This window comes from Helicoverpa armigera, chromosome 23, assembly GCF_030705265.1.
Source record: "Helicoverpa armigera isolate CAAS_96S chromosome 23, ASM3070526v1, whole genome shotgun sequence".
Taxonomy (NCBI): domain Eukaryota; kingdom Metazoa; phylum Arthropoda; class Insecta; order Lepidoptera; family Noctuidae; genus Helicoverpa; species Helicoverpa armigera.
The window spans coordinates 8,343,203-8,362,938 of NC_087142.1; the positions used below are offsets into that span (position 1 = coordinate 8,343,203).

At 33.8% G+C, this 19,736-nt stretch overlaps 1 protein-coding gene across 1 annotated transcript; it reads left to right on the forward strand.

Moving 5' to 3' along the window:
• The first annotated feature begins 16,570 nt into the window (after positions 1–16,570).
• LOC110374041 (uncharacterized) lies at positions 16,571–19,210 on the forward strand. Its single transcript, XM_064040987.1, has 4 exons — positions 16,571–16,811; positions 17,276–17,468; positions 18,093–18,217; positions 18,391–19,210. Exons 1-4 carry the CDS (start codon positions 16,608–16,610, stop codon positions 18,502–18,504), a joined length of 636 nt encoding a protein of 211 aa, XP_063897057.1. The 5' UTR covers positions 16,571–16,607; the 3' UTR covers positions 18,505–19,210.
• Positions 19,211–19,736: the final 526 nt, after the last annotated feature.

Consider the following 19,736-nt stretch of genomic DNA (forward strand, 5'->3'; position numbering starts at 1 on the left):
TCCCTGGCTACCATCATTGCAAAGGTGTTGGACAGTCTGATTGACCAGCAGCTGGATAAGTACTTAATACTTAACGATGCCCAGTTTGGTTTTAAGCCAATCTTATCCACGGAAACAGCTATACTATGCCTCAAACAGACTGTTCAATACTATACAAGTAGGAAAACACCTGTATATGCATGTTTTCTGGACCTCTCGAAGGCTTTCGACCTCGTATCTTACGACTGCCTATGGAGAAAATTGTGGTGAAAATGGAGAAAATATCAAGAACTTCCCAAGCGATATCATTAGGATGCTAAAGTATTGGTATAAAAACCAATACAATTATGTTAAGTGGGCGGGTGTCCTGTCGGATGCATACGGGTTGGAGTGCGGTAAAACGGTATAGGAAAAAAGCCACATCAGGTTAATAAAATCTTATCATAACGTGTTGGAAATTAAGGTGAGAATCGATCAATAAATTGTAGAAATTCACAGATCTGAATACACTGATGTGAGGCTCTGTGTACCTAAATATCTTAACATACCACACAACTTTAATATTATAGGGGCATATTCCAAAAAAGTTACAACTTAAACTTTTTAATTTTAGTAATAAACAGGTTCAATATTAAGAATAACAAAAATAATGAAAATGCCTTTAGTCATAGACGGACCTATTATTATAAGTGTCGTTTGTCTTTTATAATTATTTTTTACTAAATAGACCTAATCCTTAAAAGGTCACTGAATACTACCTACATATTTTGTTCTATAAAGACGTATTAATCAAAATGTCACTTTATGACAAAAAATATTGTGTAACTTACCGTGGCAGTATTCGCAATAAACGGACACTTTTTAAGATTCGCCGATGTTTTACATGTTCAATCGCAAGCGCATCTGACGTAATACTAGTTCTGGCTCTTTCACACAATATGCTTAAACGAATAGCGGAACGAGTTAAAGAGACCGAAATAAGCGTAGTCTCTGTTTTAGTTAGAAATAGGTCTCTTTTTATTTACAGGGTTATAGATTATGCTTTTTAAGGTCAGTTTATTGTAAAAACGAGTATTACAGGAATTTTGAATTAAGTCACTTTCATTCTAAGGGTGCGTTGTGACCCTTAGACCCAGTGGCACCATCTAACTATCGGTAGCCAACCCATAGTCAATCGTATATTTGCTGCCCATCGATCAAATTGACGATTTGACAACTGAAAATGATTCGATTATCATTAAATTAACAGGTGCAACTCATCATAACAATATTGTACGATGAGGTAATGAAAATTGCACATTTAAATTGTACACCTAATACTTTTTATATTTTTCACTTTAAACATAAATAAAAAGCTGCCCTTGATGACACTTCATGAATAATATTAACCTTTTGACGCATCCAAGCTTTAAAGCGCTGCACCCGCTTAAAACCATCCCACACAAGTAACCCAATAGTTTCATACTATCAATTAAACTAGGGGAACAACGGCTGGTAATGAAACTGTAATCTCATTACCTAGTCATCAGGGAATGATTGCACGCTGATGACTTGGTGGAAACGCTGCGAGTAATCTTTTTAGAGGATATGTGCTTGCGTTTAATTTTTTTTGATTGGGTCTTTAAGGCCAGTTAGGCGGTGTTTTGTAGTGATAGTTGGGCGGTTGATTGCTGAACTTTTATATATTTTTTTCTAGGTACTACATAATGTATTGTGATGTTGTGATAATCGTTGTCATCATAATAGTTTTGAAAGATATTTTAAATTTCACGGTTTGTTCTTCATACGTTTTCAATTAACATAAAACATAACTTTTGCATCAAAGTCATTTTTTTAATAGGCCTAAAAGAGCTCTTTTGAAACGTCAAGCTAGTTGCAAGTCTGATACTTGAGTATACAATTACTTTAACTCACGTAATTTAACTTTACCAATTCATTTCAAAAACGATCATTGTATAAAGTGTTCCAAAATCTATACTTACAAACAATACTAACGACATAATGATTTTAAAATTGCTATAGAGGAAGCAATGACTTATTTTTCACCCTTAATTTTACACTGATACTTTATTATCAAGCTGTTAAACAAAATTGAATCTTATATTGTATGAAATAAGGTTCATGAGTTTTGTTTCAATTTGTAATAATGACTTTATTTCGTGTTAACTTTGAGTGTGAATTAATGATTGGTTATCGAGTTTGAGTCATTATTGGTACTTTAAATTAAGTTTTTGAAATGCTATAAATAATAAGTAAAAAGCTGTTCCCTTTCATAGGGGGATACTTTATAACAATACATGTTAGAGTGATCAATTTTGTCACGACTTTGAATTCTGTATAAAACATTAGGTATGTATTGATTTATTACGTTTCTTTCTTGCTGCCGCTTTATCGGCCGACTAAAAGTTTGCAGTGTGCGGATTGTCTTAGGCCGGTTTGATAAGACTTTTTTTTCTCAACCCAAAACCTTATTTATGGAATCATTAAAGGTTTTACGTACAAGTTACATCATTACCATCCTTGAATCCAAATCCTTTGCATCAAGCACCTCTTATCGTTAAGAGTAAAATCGTGACAGATATACAAAAGATCTGAGACATCAGACATCTTCAACTGTCATCATAGTCTTAGAAGGCCCTAATAATAAATCGCACAAGACTTGTAAGTGGGTGAAACAAGCACCCACATTATTGAGGCAAATTGTGAACAGAAGTCACATAGATCTATGGAGACTGGAAGGGGTAGCCATCCATTCCATTTTCGATGTAAGGAAATTAATCGAAACCTTTATTTTCAGGCTGCATTGGCTCGTAGATATATACCCACTGTTAAACACTGATGTGCAGCTAATAATGAAGTGTATGTTTTTTGTATGACTGATCAAGCATATCAAAAGCAAGTGTTTTTTTCATATTTTATTAATGGCGTTCGTGGCAATTACTTAATAGGAAACAGCCACGGGCGGTCGTTTTCTATAGGTAAAGAGGTCGCAGATAAAACGCGATTCTCTGCGGAGAGACAAGCACTAGTGTTTCAAACTGTTAGCCGTATAACTAAAATTAGGAATATCATTTTCCACGCCGTGTTTATTCTCGTTTCCAATATTTATTGGTAGCATATCTAGTTATACTCTAGATCTACAACGGACACCCAGTAAACGTCTCGTAAGAAGGCTACGCAATAATCTTCGGAATGCAACCCCCGGGCGGTAATACAGTCGCCACCCCTGACTTGAGTCACGAGGATAAGACGGTTAAATATAGCGGAAGAACAACGTGCTTTTGATGAAGAAAACAGTTTTGAATTTCGTCTTAAATTAAATAGCTTTAAGTATCTACATACTTTTTAGAATTGCGATGAAGTATAGCCTTGTGCCATCCTCTAGTCTACCTTCATGATTCATGATATCTTACGTCAATAAATAGTTGATCCACCAATTCAAGAAGGTCTTAAGAACAGTCAAATACTGAACATTACACTGACAAAAAAAACATTTGAACATCTAATTAAAACATCACTCACACAAAAAAATACAAATACAAAAATCAAGAAAAGTCACGTACATCCCTATTCCCCTATCCCTTACGAAAGCTTCCTAGAAGAGAATTCATTAGGTCGTTCGGTCCCACTCGAAGGCACTTGCACTTTTGATTGAGGAAATAAAATGCCCCAAGACATTGGCTAATTCAAGAGGCTGGAGACCAAATTGCTACGATTGTTCTTGGAGATGTGACAGTAATGTTTTGGTAGGCTTATTTATTGGTTTAATATTGGTGACATACGATTTTGTTTTTTTTTTGCTAAAGTTTGATTGTATTTTGTTTTATCTATGGTAGATATTTTTGCTCTACGTAATGTGTAATAAGAACTCCATTATGTTATTTTAACATCATTATATTATTTTCGATGACGAAACCTCTATACAAAATTCTAATGCCAAGAAATGATGAAAAATAAAGGACAATTTATTAAATACTGAATAGATTATCCCAAGGTAGCGTAATGTAATTAATTGACACTACTTATAGATCGATTTATTTAATTTTATCAAACAATTATGACAAGAATTTTCAAGAACAATACAACACAGGTATTGTGTATTCAGGCGTTGATGTTGTTATTGAAGAACCTATACAAACCTGTAACCCTAGCATTGATACTAAAGCAATAAAGATTAAAATTAATGACGTTACCATCAAACTCCGCCCTAACATTAATAGTTTTCAATTTGCAAATGATATTCAGGCTATTATTCCTCAAAGCTATCAACATGAGAGCTCATAAATGGAGCTTCGTGAGGAATCACCTGCTTTGAATAAACGATCGATTTCCCGTACATGCATCGTAAAGAACAAAATCTTTGCTCGAAGTATGAACACTGAGGTAGTGAGAGCAACAGATGCTGCAGGCGAAAATATAGAATTTTATATTATTTGCTTTGAAAACTAAAAACACTGTTTTAAGACAATATATTAAAGTTTTTCACTATCTTTGGGTCTATCTGTGTATGGGTTATTCAAAACGTGTATTTTTAAGTTTTCAAAGACAAAAACATACTAGTCTACTTGTCCTCTTTAAAATATGTTACCAGAAAAGTTTTGTGGCAATACTAAAGGAAGAAAATGTTCTTATTAATTTAGGCCTTAATTTATAACCAGAATTATTTAAACCCCCAAAATTGTAACGCGTCCACTATTATCAGGTGTTAATCAAACTTTTTTTTTTACAAAACTTGAGATTTAAATCAGTTCACATCACAATGATTACGAACTTTTCACTACAGTGTAAAAAAATGACCAACCTAACATCACGCCCAACACAAAAATACTCCGAAACTCACACAGAACGACACAGAGTTCCTAGTTGGAATACCCCCATAAACCTGCCATACGGGATCAAAGGAAAGCATAAAGGAGAGATGTGAAGCAATAGCTATAAAGATTTTATTGTGCCACCGGGACCATGTGACGTATTACGATGAATGTAAAATATTCACCGTTTCCATGGATTATGAGACAATGGGTAATCATTTTGGTAGGTCTTCGATTGGTATATTGAGGTGACGTGTGTTTGTGTGTGTGTTTTCTTGCTGTCTTTATGAATGAAAAATCATGAAATGACCTCTCTCGCTGTGCAGTAGGTGCACTTGAAAGGAGTGTCATACTTTTGCAAACAAAATCTGGTCTCTAGCTCTTTTTGTACTAAGGGACCATGATTCTGTTTCTAACAATATTCTCGCTGCCTCGGGAGGCGTGACTTATATTAATGTGGTTTACATTAATTTGATATGGGTAAATACTAATTCAGAAGTACTTATAGTGGACGCCGAAGTCATTTGTTTTCAACTCCTTAAAAAAACTTGGTCTAAAACTGCTCTGGTATTCACCACATCTCACCTATCAAAATCACAGCCACATTCATCAACATTCACCACCACACAAATCCACACTTCAAAGACCTAATCCTTACACCTCTAAACTGGCCACTACAAAAATCACCCTTATTTCCTTAGCAATAAGGTCCTATAACCAAGAACCAGTGTTACTTGAGCTCTCGGTACGGTAAATTTGTTCGGACTCTCATAAATATTGACCAGTGTAAAGGGTTCTGGTCATTGTGGCCACAAGGTTCATTTAATAGGTCGGTTGGCTGGTCATCTTGTTTAGTTCCTGGGGTAAGGTTTGCATAATTCACAAACAGATGTTCTTGGGCTCTTTGAAGATATTTATTCTTGTTTGCGGGTAGTTTTCTTAGGGTTAGTGCCTTGTTTTGTATTCAATAAGAGTTATATAACTTTTTGCGAAGTTAGGTGAAAATACGTGTTAAGAATTTTGTATTCCGACTTATGTTTAATGTTACGGGGAAAAAGCCATTTACTGTAAAAAGTCTTAAAAGTCTTTAGTTGGAATATACTTTTTGATTTTGCAAACCAATGTCTCCTCTAAACCAATTGGATACTGATTGTTGAACGTTAAATCCATGTGAATATGGACCTCTAATACAGTAAACAGATATGTGTAAAGGATACTTTGAATGTGCATTTTCAAAATATCATTATCTCCAACTGAACAGAAATAAAAATCACCACTAAAATTCCAATCACCCCTAAAAAAATTACAAGCAATCAACAAAAAAATCACCATATTAGCCTTCCCCACTCTCCCTAATCAGGCCTAATAGGGCAGTAGAAAAAACATCGGAGCCATTAATATGTTTAGTCGCATTTGTCTGTCTGTCGGTGCAATAAATAAGAAGAGAGGTATGGCCGGCCAATCTTGTCTGTGACCTATCTCGACGCATCACGGGAGATCGATTGAGACGGGGATGTGGAAGTTTAGAGAGTTGGTAAAACGTCTTCTGCTGGTAAGATAGCAGGATAATTTTTATGGCTGTCCAAATTTCAAAATGCTTATGGTGTCAAATGTAAAATTATGAAATGTAAACTCAGTGAGTTTGTAAAGGATATTATTGTAAAGCTGTCTGCCTTGTAAATGAGTATAATTCAAGAATTATTTCAAGACTAGCTCTATACACTATTTATAAATAATACCAGATGCCCATTTATCAATCTCTAGCTAGACTATTCACTTTTACTCTACTGAATAATAAAACTCCTTTGCAAAATTCGACCGCAAAAGATTTACAAAAAAAATACTTCAATAAGATAATTATATTTAGCTGTAATCTGAAGCTGTGAGCGGTGATAAAATTACTTATGAAAGTTAATAGTTATGACTCATCCCCTTAAAAAAATATATTTATAGTCCTGAAAATGGTATCACCAGCTCTATAGAATCTTGCTGATGTAAAACATTCATTGAAACTGTTCAGCATCATTACTCTTTGCCCTCGTTGTCTTTATTTCACTTTATTTCAGACAGCTAGAGTTTTTCAGAACACTCTATTTGGAATCTTTCTTTCTTTCTTTGTTTTTATTGCTGAAGATCTTGTATTTCGTAGCTGTTGAGATAAATGAGGTTTGTATAGTCATTAATACATACTCGTACATATTGTGTCATTCATTGAATTCAATCAATCAATCATGATCTTATCGAAAAATCTTCAAATTATATCATTGCTCAGCTTGCCTTGCTAAAATTTTGGATTTTCTTCACATCTTTTTTTGATTTTCACTAAACGTGTCCATTTTAAAAGAAATAATAAACCTACTTACAGTTTCTTATAAGACGTCAATAGCTAGGTGCATGGTCATTTGACTTACACTAAAAAAACAATTGAATGCATACCTCTTTATGTTAAGCTAATTTATATGTAGTGAATACTCAAATATATGCTACGATTATAACATACCTTTGTCAGAAACAACAGTAAAAACTGAACAAACTGAAATAAAACATTATCTTTTTCCCCATTGCAGCTAGAATGCATTCAGTGTGCATTCTAGTGCAGAACTAAATATAAAACTCGCTGAGAATTGTTAATTTGGAGGAACTCAGTGCTTTTTGATTATATCTTTTGAGTTAGTCTGGAGACACAGTGGGATATGGATTTGCCTTAGGGAGATCAATTTATTGGGTAAAGTAATGTGTAAGTTGCAAGTATTCTTTTGTACACAGTAATCAAAATGTTGAATTATGTAAAAATGAAAATATATTATCATTTTTGCATTCAAATACCATTTTTCAGGTGATAATTTCATTTGATGCTTTGAGTTTTTTTTATACCTCTTTCATGTCTCTGTAAATAGATCTGTATTTTATTTTGGTTATAAATAATTCAGGTCATTGTTGTAGTGAAGGGCTCTAAGAATATGATATGATGATAATTATGTATTTGCCAAGGAGTGAAATAAAATAAGTAATTTCCAAATATCTATGCAGTTGAAGCAGTAGTGTGGGAGTCTACATTGTAATATTTACTAATGAGACTGTTAACTAAGAAATCCCTATTGTGCTACCAACTTTCAAACATTCCTAAAAGCATACAAACCGTAAAAACCTCGAGATACAGCAAGTATAAAATATTTTAATTATATTTTATTACCACTAAAACTGTGTGTAAATGAAAAACCGGTTCCGTTGCTTTATAAAATCGTAAAAACCTTGTCTTTGCTCCCAATGGGCGGGATTTGCAGTTTTCATGGTGTTGCCATTGTTGAAATTTCATTATAGAGTTTTTATTTCGGTGTTGCCATCCCGATTTATATTGTTTCTTTTTGTACTTTTAATGGTTATGGTAATTAAGGAGTTATCTTGAGATCTGTTTCGTTTTTAATTAGCTTTTGTTATGTTATGTGTTTTGTAGAATATTTTGATTTTGAAGAAGATATGAGCCTTTTACTTTCCGATCCGGGCCGGTCGAGGTGCGACTTAGGATCTACATATTTTTGTAATCCTAACGGAGAATTGGAAATTTCAAGTTATTGTCGTAGTTTTTCCCTGAAAGCAGGGCAGACAGAGTTACTTTCATTACATTCGTAAGTATAAACTTAAAATTTCTTATCACTAAAATGCTTTGGCAAAACTAGACTCTATAAAGAAAAATACATAAAAGCAGTGTACCGTTTTAAAATAATAAATTATAAAAATTCTCACCCGGCAATTATAGTGTAAGTTTGCAAGCTAAATTAAGTTACGAAGCAAAATGAGTACTTTCCTCCGGGGATCAGCTGACAGAAAAGTAATTATGTTTAATCCCTGGAGCTACCCGTCTTACTACTAATTAACTGTGTCAGACTTTGTTATTTTTTTAACCGTTGATAGATTCAATTTTATTTAAATTATGATGCTCCTTATTGTTAGGATATTTTCAATTAAACTTGTAAACAAAACCCAGCATTTATGTAAGTTTAAGAGTAGGTATATATTCTGAAAGGGATACATAAATTTCAAATACATAGAATACTCCTTTGGTAATCTGACCAGCGGATATCAGAGAAAATATTTTACCACTATTTTTAACAATAACTTTTTGTCTTGACACTCATACTATTTAAAAGAGTTCGTTACGGACTAAAAAAAATTAAGTCAACACAATCATTATACTTAACAACTGACCCATACCAAATTCAAATAACTCAAACTCCAAGCTCCGTCCAAATTCAAACGCAAGATTCACAATAGTTCGCCAAACATTCTTATTTCAAACAAGACATCCGCCATCCCGTCCCCAAGGAGGATGTCATCCGTCATCCACGACGCGCACTTAATTGGAAACATCCTGCAACGAATTTAAATTCCGAATTTGAATTCGAAATTCAGTTTTCGAATCGCTTTATCTGCGTAACAATGGCCGTTTGGCGGGAAAGATGGATTAGGATGAGTAAATAGGTCGGATGGTGATAGGTTTTTAATTTGGTACTCTTTTTTGTGTAATTGTACCTAACACTGTGATTAGGCAGACAGTATGACGTTTAAAATGAATTTACGTAACTTTGAGTAGTAATTAGTATTTTGTAATTAATATTAGTAGTAGTAATAAGTACTTTGTTACTTGAGCAACAATCATACAAGTAGATACAACACTTAGGCCTTAGCAGAGTCCTTAGCCTAAGGGTCAAGATCTGGTCCTGTATTTAATCCACTTAACAAAGACTTAAACAAATCGCGATTATCCACATCTGACAGGTATTATCCCGATAAAACTCAAGCAAATAAAACTTTTCTTGTAATTCAGTCTTCGACCTCTCATTCCAAAACAAACCAATTTAAAACGAGCCAAAGACAAGACACCAAAATTACCCTTTAAAAAGTCTAACCAACCGCAAATCTTTCAAAGGCAACATTAACAACACACTATACCTTCTAAGAGGTACAATTAACTATAATAATTACTAATTAGTGCTGGCTGATGCACTCGCTATACTAATTTCACACCTGGATTATCTCTTTAAGGTAAAGGGTGGGAAGTGGTGCATTTTTAATTTACCCCTTAAGGTAAAAGGTAAGGTTTGAAATCTGGTTTGAAACCCCTTAAGGTAAAAGGTAAGGTTTGAAATCTGGTTGTAATTGATTTTCCATCTTCTTTGAGTATGGTGGGGAAGAGATAGTCGTTTGTTACTTTGATCGGAAGATGAAATTATTGAACCCTATCGTGGTAAAATAATGGAAGCTATGGAAGCCAATTTGTGAACTGATCATATAATATTTATGATATAATTATTGACAAACAGTTTTATATTGCTTGAATTGTCAATAAAATAAGTTCAAAAAGTTGACTTCTCTCTCGGTTAATTACAAAGTATCTACAATGTAAATATGTATTTCTTATTATTATTTGGATTCTTTTTTTCATCATGGTTACGCAAATAACAATTTTTGTGTGTAGACATATGTCTTGTAACAATGGAGTAAGGGAGAAAGTAGAGCGTTTTGGTGTTGTTAAGTGACCAGTCCAAGTATTAAACTTAAGAGTATTGCAAAACCAAATTCCAAACACATCTAAATACACATGCCATCTTAGTCTTGTAAAATCCATATAATCACATAACTAACCTACCTCAATTTTCCCACCAATCTTCATTAAACACACAAAGGTTTTCCAGCCACTATTACCATGTCATCTTAATAAACTGTCTGGCCGTTACAAGACAGCTCGGCGGCCATATTAATGCACCTTTATGATGTCACTGTTCTGTTCTATTTGTAAAATGTTTTGCAGGCGTGGCTAAGCTTAGTGGTGGGAATAAAGCTGCTGAAAGCGGTTTAAAGCGGATTTTTGCTGTTCCATGGCTTTATTAAAGACTAGCTGTTTTCCCGCGGATTCACCCACTATCCGTACTACCTAACAGTGAAAGAATTTTTTTAAATAGGTTCAGCAGTTTCGGAGCCTTCAAGGTGCAAATAAAGAAAAAAAATCTTTCTATTATCTATTACTATCTATTATCAACTAAGCATTTAGTTTAATTTCTTCTATTTTCCATAATAAGATAGGTAGGTATATCAACTACCTCTTCATAGCAGCCTAATTTAGTAGAAAGTAAGTTCACAAAACTACACGATATTTCAAGCGCTTCCGTCGCTTCATAATATGCGAATAAAAGCTTTGCGCGATGCAGCGATTGCATTCATCACCTGTAAAATGTAGGGTGGCCAATATTTTTGAATATATAGAAAAATAATTATTCATATTAGTTTCATTAATGAGTCTACTTTAAGTAAGCATGAATCTACTTTAACTCTGCAATGATTACATTTTTACAAAATATTTATGCATAATATTGAGTAATACACTACATACATATATTTCATGTTACGGGAGCTGAAACTGACCTGATAGATCGATTTAAATACGGCACCCGGATAAGCAGATTATTCTGAATTGTGTTGTTGTGGGGTGCAAAAGGATTTCATAAAAACTGGAACAACATGAGATCCGTTTCTGAGCGCTGTAAATCACCGCATGCGGTAAACGAATGTTTGATGGTAAGAAAATTCATTGTCCATTTAACTTTTCAGATTTCCCATCAATCCATGGCCACCACACCCGATGACGGACGGACGGATACAAGAAAACAAATGCCTGCACATAACGGATGACGTCACAGCGGTGGAATTTAAACGCGATTTATACAGTTTAGTGGGAGCGCCCGCGAAGCTAACACTCCCTTTTGTTATGCTTTATAATGATTGTTATTAAAGTCGTATGATACTAAAAGGTTGGTGTTATGATGGTTTTAATGTGCAAAAATGTTAGTTAGAAGATTTAATGACACTAAGTTTTAATGGCAGGCAATGCACTTGTGCAATTGCAATGTTTAGCTATATCTTACACTAGGAGTATGAACCATCATCCTCCGAGCCTTTTTCCCAACTATGTTGGGGTCGGCTTCCAGTCTAACCGGATTCAGCTGAGTACCAGTGCTTTACAAGAAGCGACTGTCTGAATAAGGTACCTATAATAAATGAGACTATGAGTCTGTAGACAAACGCTGGTCTATGAAAATCCTAAGAAAAAATTACATATATAGCAACTTTCATTTAATCAGTAAGTGAACGAGCAGTAGGTACCTGATACATAGCATACCAAATAATTTTCATTAATTATCACATGTGATTGTCGAAATGTGGCAGTTAGGTTCCACAAGCCAAAGTTATTTCAGCCAATTGTTTAATAGGCGTTTGCCTATTTTGCCTAAAGAAGTAATGTACAGATCCGTATTTATGTAAGTTGATAAAGAAAGGCACAAATGGGCCATAGCCTTATTTTCCTTCTAAATTCATAAGCAACAAACCAAATGCTTCTATCTATTCAATATAATATTCCAAAGATGTCGTTTGCCGATTACGTTGCCATAACATGCGAGCGGATATTATTCAAATTCGAATGATAAGGATCTCATTCATACACTCACATTTATGGATCATAAGCCGACGCCCTTCGGAATTCAATCAAGATTCAATACATTGATTCAAGATGGAATTTCATATTTATATGCGATGTGTAAAATAGTCTGTTTGAGAAACGAATTTGGTTCATTTTATGTGTTTCACAGGTAAAGAATGTGGTTAAAAAATCTAACTAAATACTAAAATAACTAAATACCTATGTAATTGTTGTTTACTTTAGATAACATTGATACTTGTGTATTATGCACTTATATCCCACATTATAATTACTTGTCGAGACGAAGTTATTTACATGCAGCGTTTTAAGATGAAAACAATTTTCATACATTTCTCAGTACGCCTTTTCACCTTAGTTGATGCTTCTTTATAAAGTGATGTTTTTTTTTTTATTGCATCGCAGTTCAGCCTAGGAGGCAGTGTACTGCTTAACTGGACTTTTCCCTGTGGATGCCTTGAATTTAAGTCCTCCAGCCAGGAGTATTTCGAGTGATGGCCATAGATAGGCTTTTACATATTAGCACCAACACAGTTCTTCTCAGCCACTTCAGAGTGAAACATCACCACAACTAGTGTTACACATTAGGTGCCCCTATACTAGTTCCCCTAGCAGATTACTAAAGAGGCAGTCCCGTGTCGGAAGTGATCGTAAAACTTTACGAACTGACGCCCTCTATCGGTGACAATCATCTTCGAGTATAGGGTAGGTTGGTGCAGAGAGTGCAAGTACAATTTTTATTTTTATCGACGTTTAGGGAGTATTATTTTTGTTGTGTTACTAAATAAATGTTAGAATGCAGGTATAATAACTTAAGTTAAGGTTTTCTTATTAAGTAAAGTAGGAAAAATAAATAACTTCAGGGTCCTTTTTTAAGGTGATCAGAATATTCATTATATTTTAGTAATCTTTTACAGGTGTGAAAGATAATTACAGATATACTCAAGTTTCACCAATAAATAGAAATGGATTCTATTTGGTTTCATAAAGACAATCATGTGATATTTAAAATTAAAATCAATTTATTTTTTTCTCTTGTTTCAGCTAAAGATAAATCTGAAAAGTAAAATAAAAAAAAAGATACAGATCTTTATTCTGTCACTAATCAAAATTGAATTTCCACAGAATTATAATTTTAAAACTCTCTGTTATACACTACTCTGTGCCATGAGGGCAGAGATTTCAATAAACGACATCGGTGTTCTGATTGCAACGTTTGAAGACGTTCTACATGTCCTCGTTAACTGTGACTGACTGACAGCACTCGGATGCTACTGTTATATGTATGTATGTTTGTAAGTATATTGGCAGTGTAAGGGAAATTGGTCTTAGTTTAGTATTGTGAAGAGATTGATTTTGAGATGAATATTTCCATAACAGGATTTGTTTTAATTAAGTGAAAGTAAAAAAGACTTGGGACCTACCCAAGTCTTTCGAGGTTGTCGTTTCAGCTGTAAGACAACCATAACTGGACAAAGGCCTCCCCCAAGGTTCGCTACTTTACACGATCTTCAGTATCTCGCATCCACTACAAGGCAATCTTGGGAAGTTTGATTACCACAAGCTTGGGTATATAAGAGCACTATTCATTCCAGCAACTAACTATTTCAATATTTTGTACCCCTTTTTTTTTCGAAACGGGTAATTAGACGGATACTTACCTTATCGGTAGGTAAATATTAATCGGTCTAGAAAAAAAAGCTATAAAAATATATTAGATGTCACCTAAATGTTGACGGGTAACCCTTCACCAAGGTACGTAGGTACTTTATGAAATATTCGCAGTTAATGAGACGCAAACTTTAAATCCTTCCACGAGACTAACAGCTCGTGAAAGGGTAAGATTAATTACTGACATTTTTGTTTTGGATGCCAAAAATTATAAGGTCAATTTAGAGATAGGGAAAAAAGCAATTAATTTTGTTGATATAATTTATTCACGTCAATAAATGACATCGTCACTATTTAATTCTACTTTACTAACACTACCTCGTATTTTCAAGGCTGTCTGATTTTAGATGACGTCGTGTTCATTATGGTTTTATAGACTACGTTTGCAATTAGTTAAAAGGTATATATGGTCTTTATTCATTTACTTTGTTCTAATCAAATCAAGGTGACTACAAATAAAGTGGTCAGACTACGCTCACGGCGCTACACGTGGACATCCAGTGTCCCATCTAAGAAGATATTGAATGAAGTACCCATAATATGTCCCTTGAATCCTATCAATACAAAGTAATGCGTCATTCATTTTATTCTACTCTCAAGCTTCTTCAGCTCGCAATAATTCCAAGAAACTCGTAAATATCCTTTGAACGTCAGAATACATAATTTTCACATTTATTAGTATTCGTGCAACGCTAATAAACTCCCAATTCGAGATTTATATTAAAATTCAAAGGGAAAGAGCTTTTGAATGAAGATTTTCATAGGATACATTAAAATCTGTTTCCACCGATTCGTTTGTAGGATACGGTACAAGTTATAAGCGGAATTAAATAAGATGGTTTTATGTATTAACTTAATGTTGTAAATGTATTTCTATCATCACATAACTATTTCTAGATTACGCTAACCCATTCAGTTTAATTTACCTACATAATATTACGGTTTGTTTTTGTTTAAATACAATGTTTTTTCGAAAAAGCAAAATAATATAGTTAGGCGTTTATTTAATGAGATCTGCTTCTCATTATTATTTATGTAGTTTTTTGAAATATTAAGACTTATTTTTTTTGGTTTTAGGATCAATAATATTTTTCAACGTTAAAAAAATTGTTAGAAATCTCCATTTAAAAAGTTTACGTAACAGAACAAAATAAAGGATTTTTTTCAAATCGCTATTCTCTTTCAACTTGTCCCACCCCTACTGTCCGTTGGGACAGCAATAACAAGTCTATAAACCGTTTTTACTGCCTTTGTTCAACTAAATCTATGTCGGTTTTGACTTTTTAAACAATGACCATGTTTTTGTATGGGAACTCAGATAATTCTTGAGATGTTTTTGAATGGGAAAATGGCGATTTTAAAGAAAATTCTAAAGCTCGGTTTTTATTGTTAAAATGGCTTCCTTTGTCCATTTAGGGGTTTTGTTTCCTTTTTAGTGTGTATACTTGCTGACGATAATACTTCCTTGGTAGAAGTACTTTGGTTTTGTTAGTCAAAGGTAACTTGTCTTACCTTTATCTCTGATCTGATATCTTACCTGAAAAAAGTATATTTGAAAATTATAGGAATAGTTGAATAGTTTTTTGAACACGGAATCTTAGGAACTAGGTACTATTTCGATTTTATAAATTCTTTCAGAACTTAACTGTACAGTTTAGCCTATTTTAATGTGGGGGAAGAATATGACTTTGTTTTCCGAGTTAGGGAAATGGTACTCATGAGAAGTGGGCCTCACTATAGTCAGTAGCTTGTAAACATTTATAGGAACCTCGAATTGTACTTTGTAAAGCACTGGTACACAGCTACATTCGGTTAGACTGGAAGCCGACTCCAACATAGTTGGGAAAAGGTGAGGTAGATGATGGTGGGAAATTACGTTACAAGAATATAAAAAGAGTAATTTAGATGATGTATCAGACATAAAAGTTCAAAGATCTTCACAACGATATCTGAGAATCTTGTGAATGAACTCTCAGAATTAGGACAACTCATATAGGCCAGTTATTCCGTGACACAAATTGAGTAATTGTTTCAAAACGTGTCAGTCGCCAGACTTGCTGACATTAAGAAATTATTCAATTATTTGCACGTAAGATTATCGCCCACACGAAGAGTTCACAGCTCATTGCTTTAGAGCTTAGAATATTTTAGAGAGGGTCACGTTTTCTAAGTCAAATTACCGAATCAAAAGTTTGGATTTTGAATTAATAATGATTAAGGGTGAGTTGCACCATTTAACTACAACGATAACCACACCATAACCAGCCGTAGGTATACTTGCCGCCCATTGGTCAAATCAGCGATTTGACAACTGAAAATGGTTCGGCTATCGTTATAGTTAAATAGTGCAACTCACCATAAAACTGCATAAATAATTACTTAATCATTCAATTAATAAAAGGACTGGCTAGTCGCTGTATTTGTACGATTAATAATTATTTTACATCTTGTTTTATTTGAAAGGCTTAGCTAGACTGAGACTGTAGCATTCAGTCATAATCACCAAGGTAAATGACTATTAAACCGTGCAAAGAGCACAAAAATAGTCACACTCTTGTTCGTTCTATTCCTTCATAACCCTACGTAATAACCAACTAACTTCATTCACAAAATTTAATCTAAAATTGCACTTTAGTCTGAAACATCATTTCAACATGACACCTTTTCTTATCCTTCTCGTTATAACCCTGGTGAATTGCGAAGGTATTGGCAATGGTACTAACTGTGATGGCTTCCAGGCCAACTTTAATTTGAAGGATGTGATCGGAGAATGGCAGGTGGTGGCTATTATTCCTGAAAAATTGTTCCCTGAGAAACAGGTTACGTGTTATAAGGTGGAGATTAGTGAAACTGATGGGGTAAGAATATAATATTGGTATATTATTTAAAATCCTTTTTTCTAGGAATTTGCTAATTTTTTTTCTGTATTTTTTTATTCTCTTTAAATTTTATAATTATGTAGGTATTTTAATAAATAGTGCAAAAATAAGAAAAACATAATCGACGAGTCCCTGAAAAAAATATACTAAGTTATAATTTTTTGTGATGTGGTGATTAATGCTCAATCCTTCTCCGTGTGAGAGGAGGCCTGTGCCCAGCAGTGGGACGATAAATAGGCTGTAACTAACTAATAATTTTTTGTATCGTGTTTGGCTGTTTGCAATAAACTGAAAATCTGTACTTATTTTAAGATTTATTAAAATAATTCAAACATAAAAAAAACACATAAAGCTCTTATTTAACACGAAAAAATAAAGTTAATTTAAGTTAAAGTATATTGTGTAAACCTGTATTTCACGAATACCTCATTATTTTTTCTCAGGCTAGCCTAAGATGGCTGATAAACAAAACAGTGGAATCTCCCAAGAAGCTGATGCCCAAAGATTCAAACGGATTCATAGTGCGACAGAGGTACCACACGGAGAACCCATTCGATGTCTGGTCCAAATCTATAGAAGGAGTCAACGGATGCTTCCAGCAAGTCATCTCGTTGGATATTGGCAAGAATGATATACGTGAGTTCATTAACATATGATAATTATATTACAGGCACTTTAAAACATAGGCACGAGTATATCAAGTAGGTATAGTTATCGGCACGAATATTGAGCTCTGCCCTACATCTGCGCAGAAGTAATTTATTGGGTCCCTCTTGTGGTATGAAGTGAGGCGCGGGAGCGGGCTAAAGCGGTGATTGGCCCGCAGTGCATCGCGTCATAGCCGTCACTCGGGATTGTTTCTGCTAATAAATCACTTCTGCGCAGATGTAGGTCAGAGCTCAAGATTCGTGCCGATAACTATATGAGAGTATATACCATAAACCATTCAACATTATATTGCATATGTATTCCAGTTTTGGCAATATCCAATGTAAGTTTTTAGTAATTTGAAGAGGAAGAGGTTTTAATACTATTTCCACTTGCGGTTTTACCTTCTTGCATTCTGAGGGAGTTACTTCGCCTATCCAGATAAATAGAACCTATAACCATTCTTTGAAATCTTTAGTTAAAGGATGTTTTTATCGGCCCTTCAATAGCCGCGAAACCACAATGTAAACTATTCAGCTTTATGATGTTAGTATGTTATAAGCCGTATGTAAAAGTTATAGTAACTTTGTTAACTTGTTTTTAACTGGACAGATAAAGCCCTAAAACATGACGCGATGATGCAGCTCCATCTCCTGCAAGTGGAAGGATCGAAGCCGTTTTTAATGCAAATGCTTTGGGGAAGAATGATTGCAGTTGTCATCTATCGACGAAAACCGGTAATGAATAAATATTATACAATTTCACTAAATTATAAAATATCCAACAGTCTATAGCAAATACCTGAATATATTTTAACAATATAATGTTAATTTCAGACGCCATAGTACCTACATATTATGCACAGCTTAATTTTGAGACAGTTCAGTATTTTTCATTTCATTTTTTTCAGGGGGTAACTCAAGACGAACTGAAACCTGTGTTTGAACTCATAAACATGTTACGTGGACCTCAGAGATTACCGAAGATTTGCGAAAGTCCTTTACGAGATATCCTAGTGTTTTAATCTTAATTTAAGGAAAGCATTTATATTTTTTTTATAACTTTGTAAACAACACACTTATAAAAAAATCATTAAATAAAAAAAATCGCAATGTACATTATGTATATAGGATCATCTCTTAAGAATGGTGATTATAAATTATTGTACGAATATAAAAAAATACGTTGATGATATTTTTCAGATGTATGTGTTTGCTAATGTCGACAAATAAAATTAAATAAACCATAAAGATAATTATGGTATGTATTTTCTAAGATTACTGATAGAAACTAAAATTTACCACAAAATAATAATAAAAATACTGCACAAAAGTTATTGCTTATCAATTTAAAACCTAATGAATCTTCGTTTTAAGTTATTTGCTCGTCCGATGTCCGACCTCTAACAAATGGCGGTTGAACACGCTACCTCGCTGCAGTACTATATTGTAAGGAAACGCCAATAAAGCAAAAATAAACTAACGTTATGATGGCAAAGATTATGAGAAATATTGACAGAAGCGACAAGTATGATCTGATGCGTCGTACGTTCATTCTGCCTTAAAAGTAGGTAGTATTTGTTATGTTAAAGATTACAATGAAAACCTTTATCATTCAATTCACAAAAACGTCGTCCATTGTCATCATCGTTTATCAGATTAAAACATTGACTTGCATAAAATATCTATAAATCTATTTTGGGCGTGGAGTTTTCATAATTTATAATTGAAAATGATTTAATTTCTGCTGACAATTCTGCTGTATTTTTTTCTGACTTTCATCATAGTAATATTGTATCATTTTCTACGTATAATTTTCCAAATTGTGTAAGTTTTTATTCAACTAGGGATGGCCTTTTTGAACATAAAATAAAGATAATTTTAAAAATGAATGTTAGCTTTTACTACTTTTACAACGTGTCCACTCTAACTCATTATCATAATCTACGTACCGTTCTCCGTATCAAAGGTTCGTGACATTACCTTATTAACTGATTTTCTTTATTGCGGGCATTTGAAAGATAATTCTTTTTAGTTACCTACGTTACATTTTGTATGTGGCGTGAACCTAATGTGGTCGATTTTGTCATTATTGTGGTTTGAATTTGTTGGAAACGGGTAAGGAAGGAATTTAGTGGTAATCGTTAATGTTTGGGTGGACTATTTTAGTAAACAACCAGTTGTGCCATGTGTTTGGTAGACAGTCCCGAGGAAACTCCTTTCCATACTCGTGTAAAAACCTGTCTTGTCATTTAAA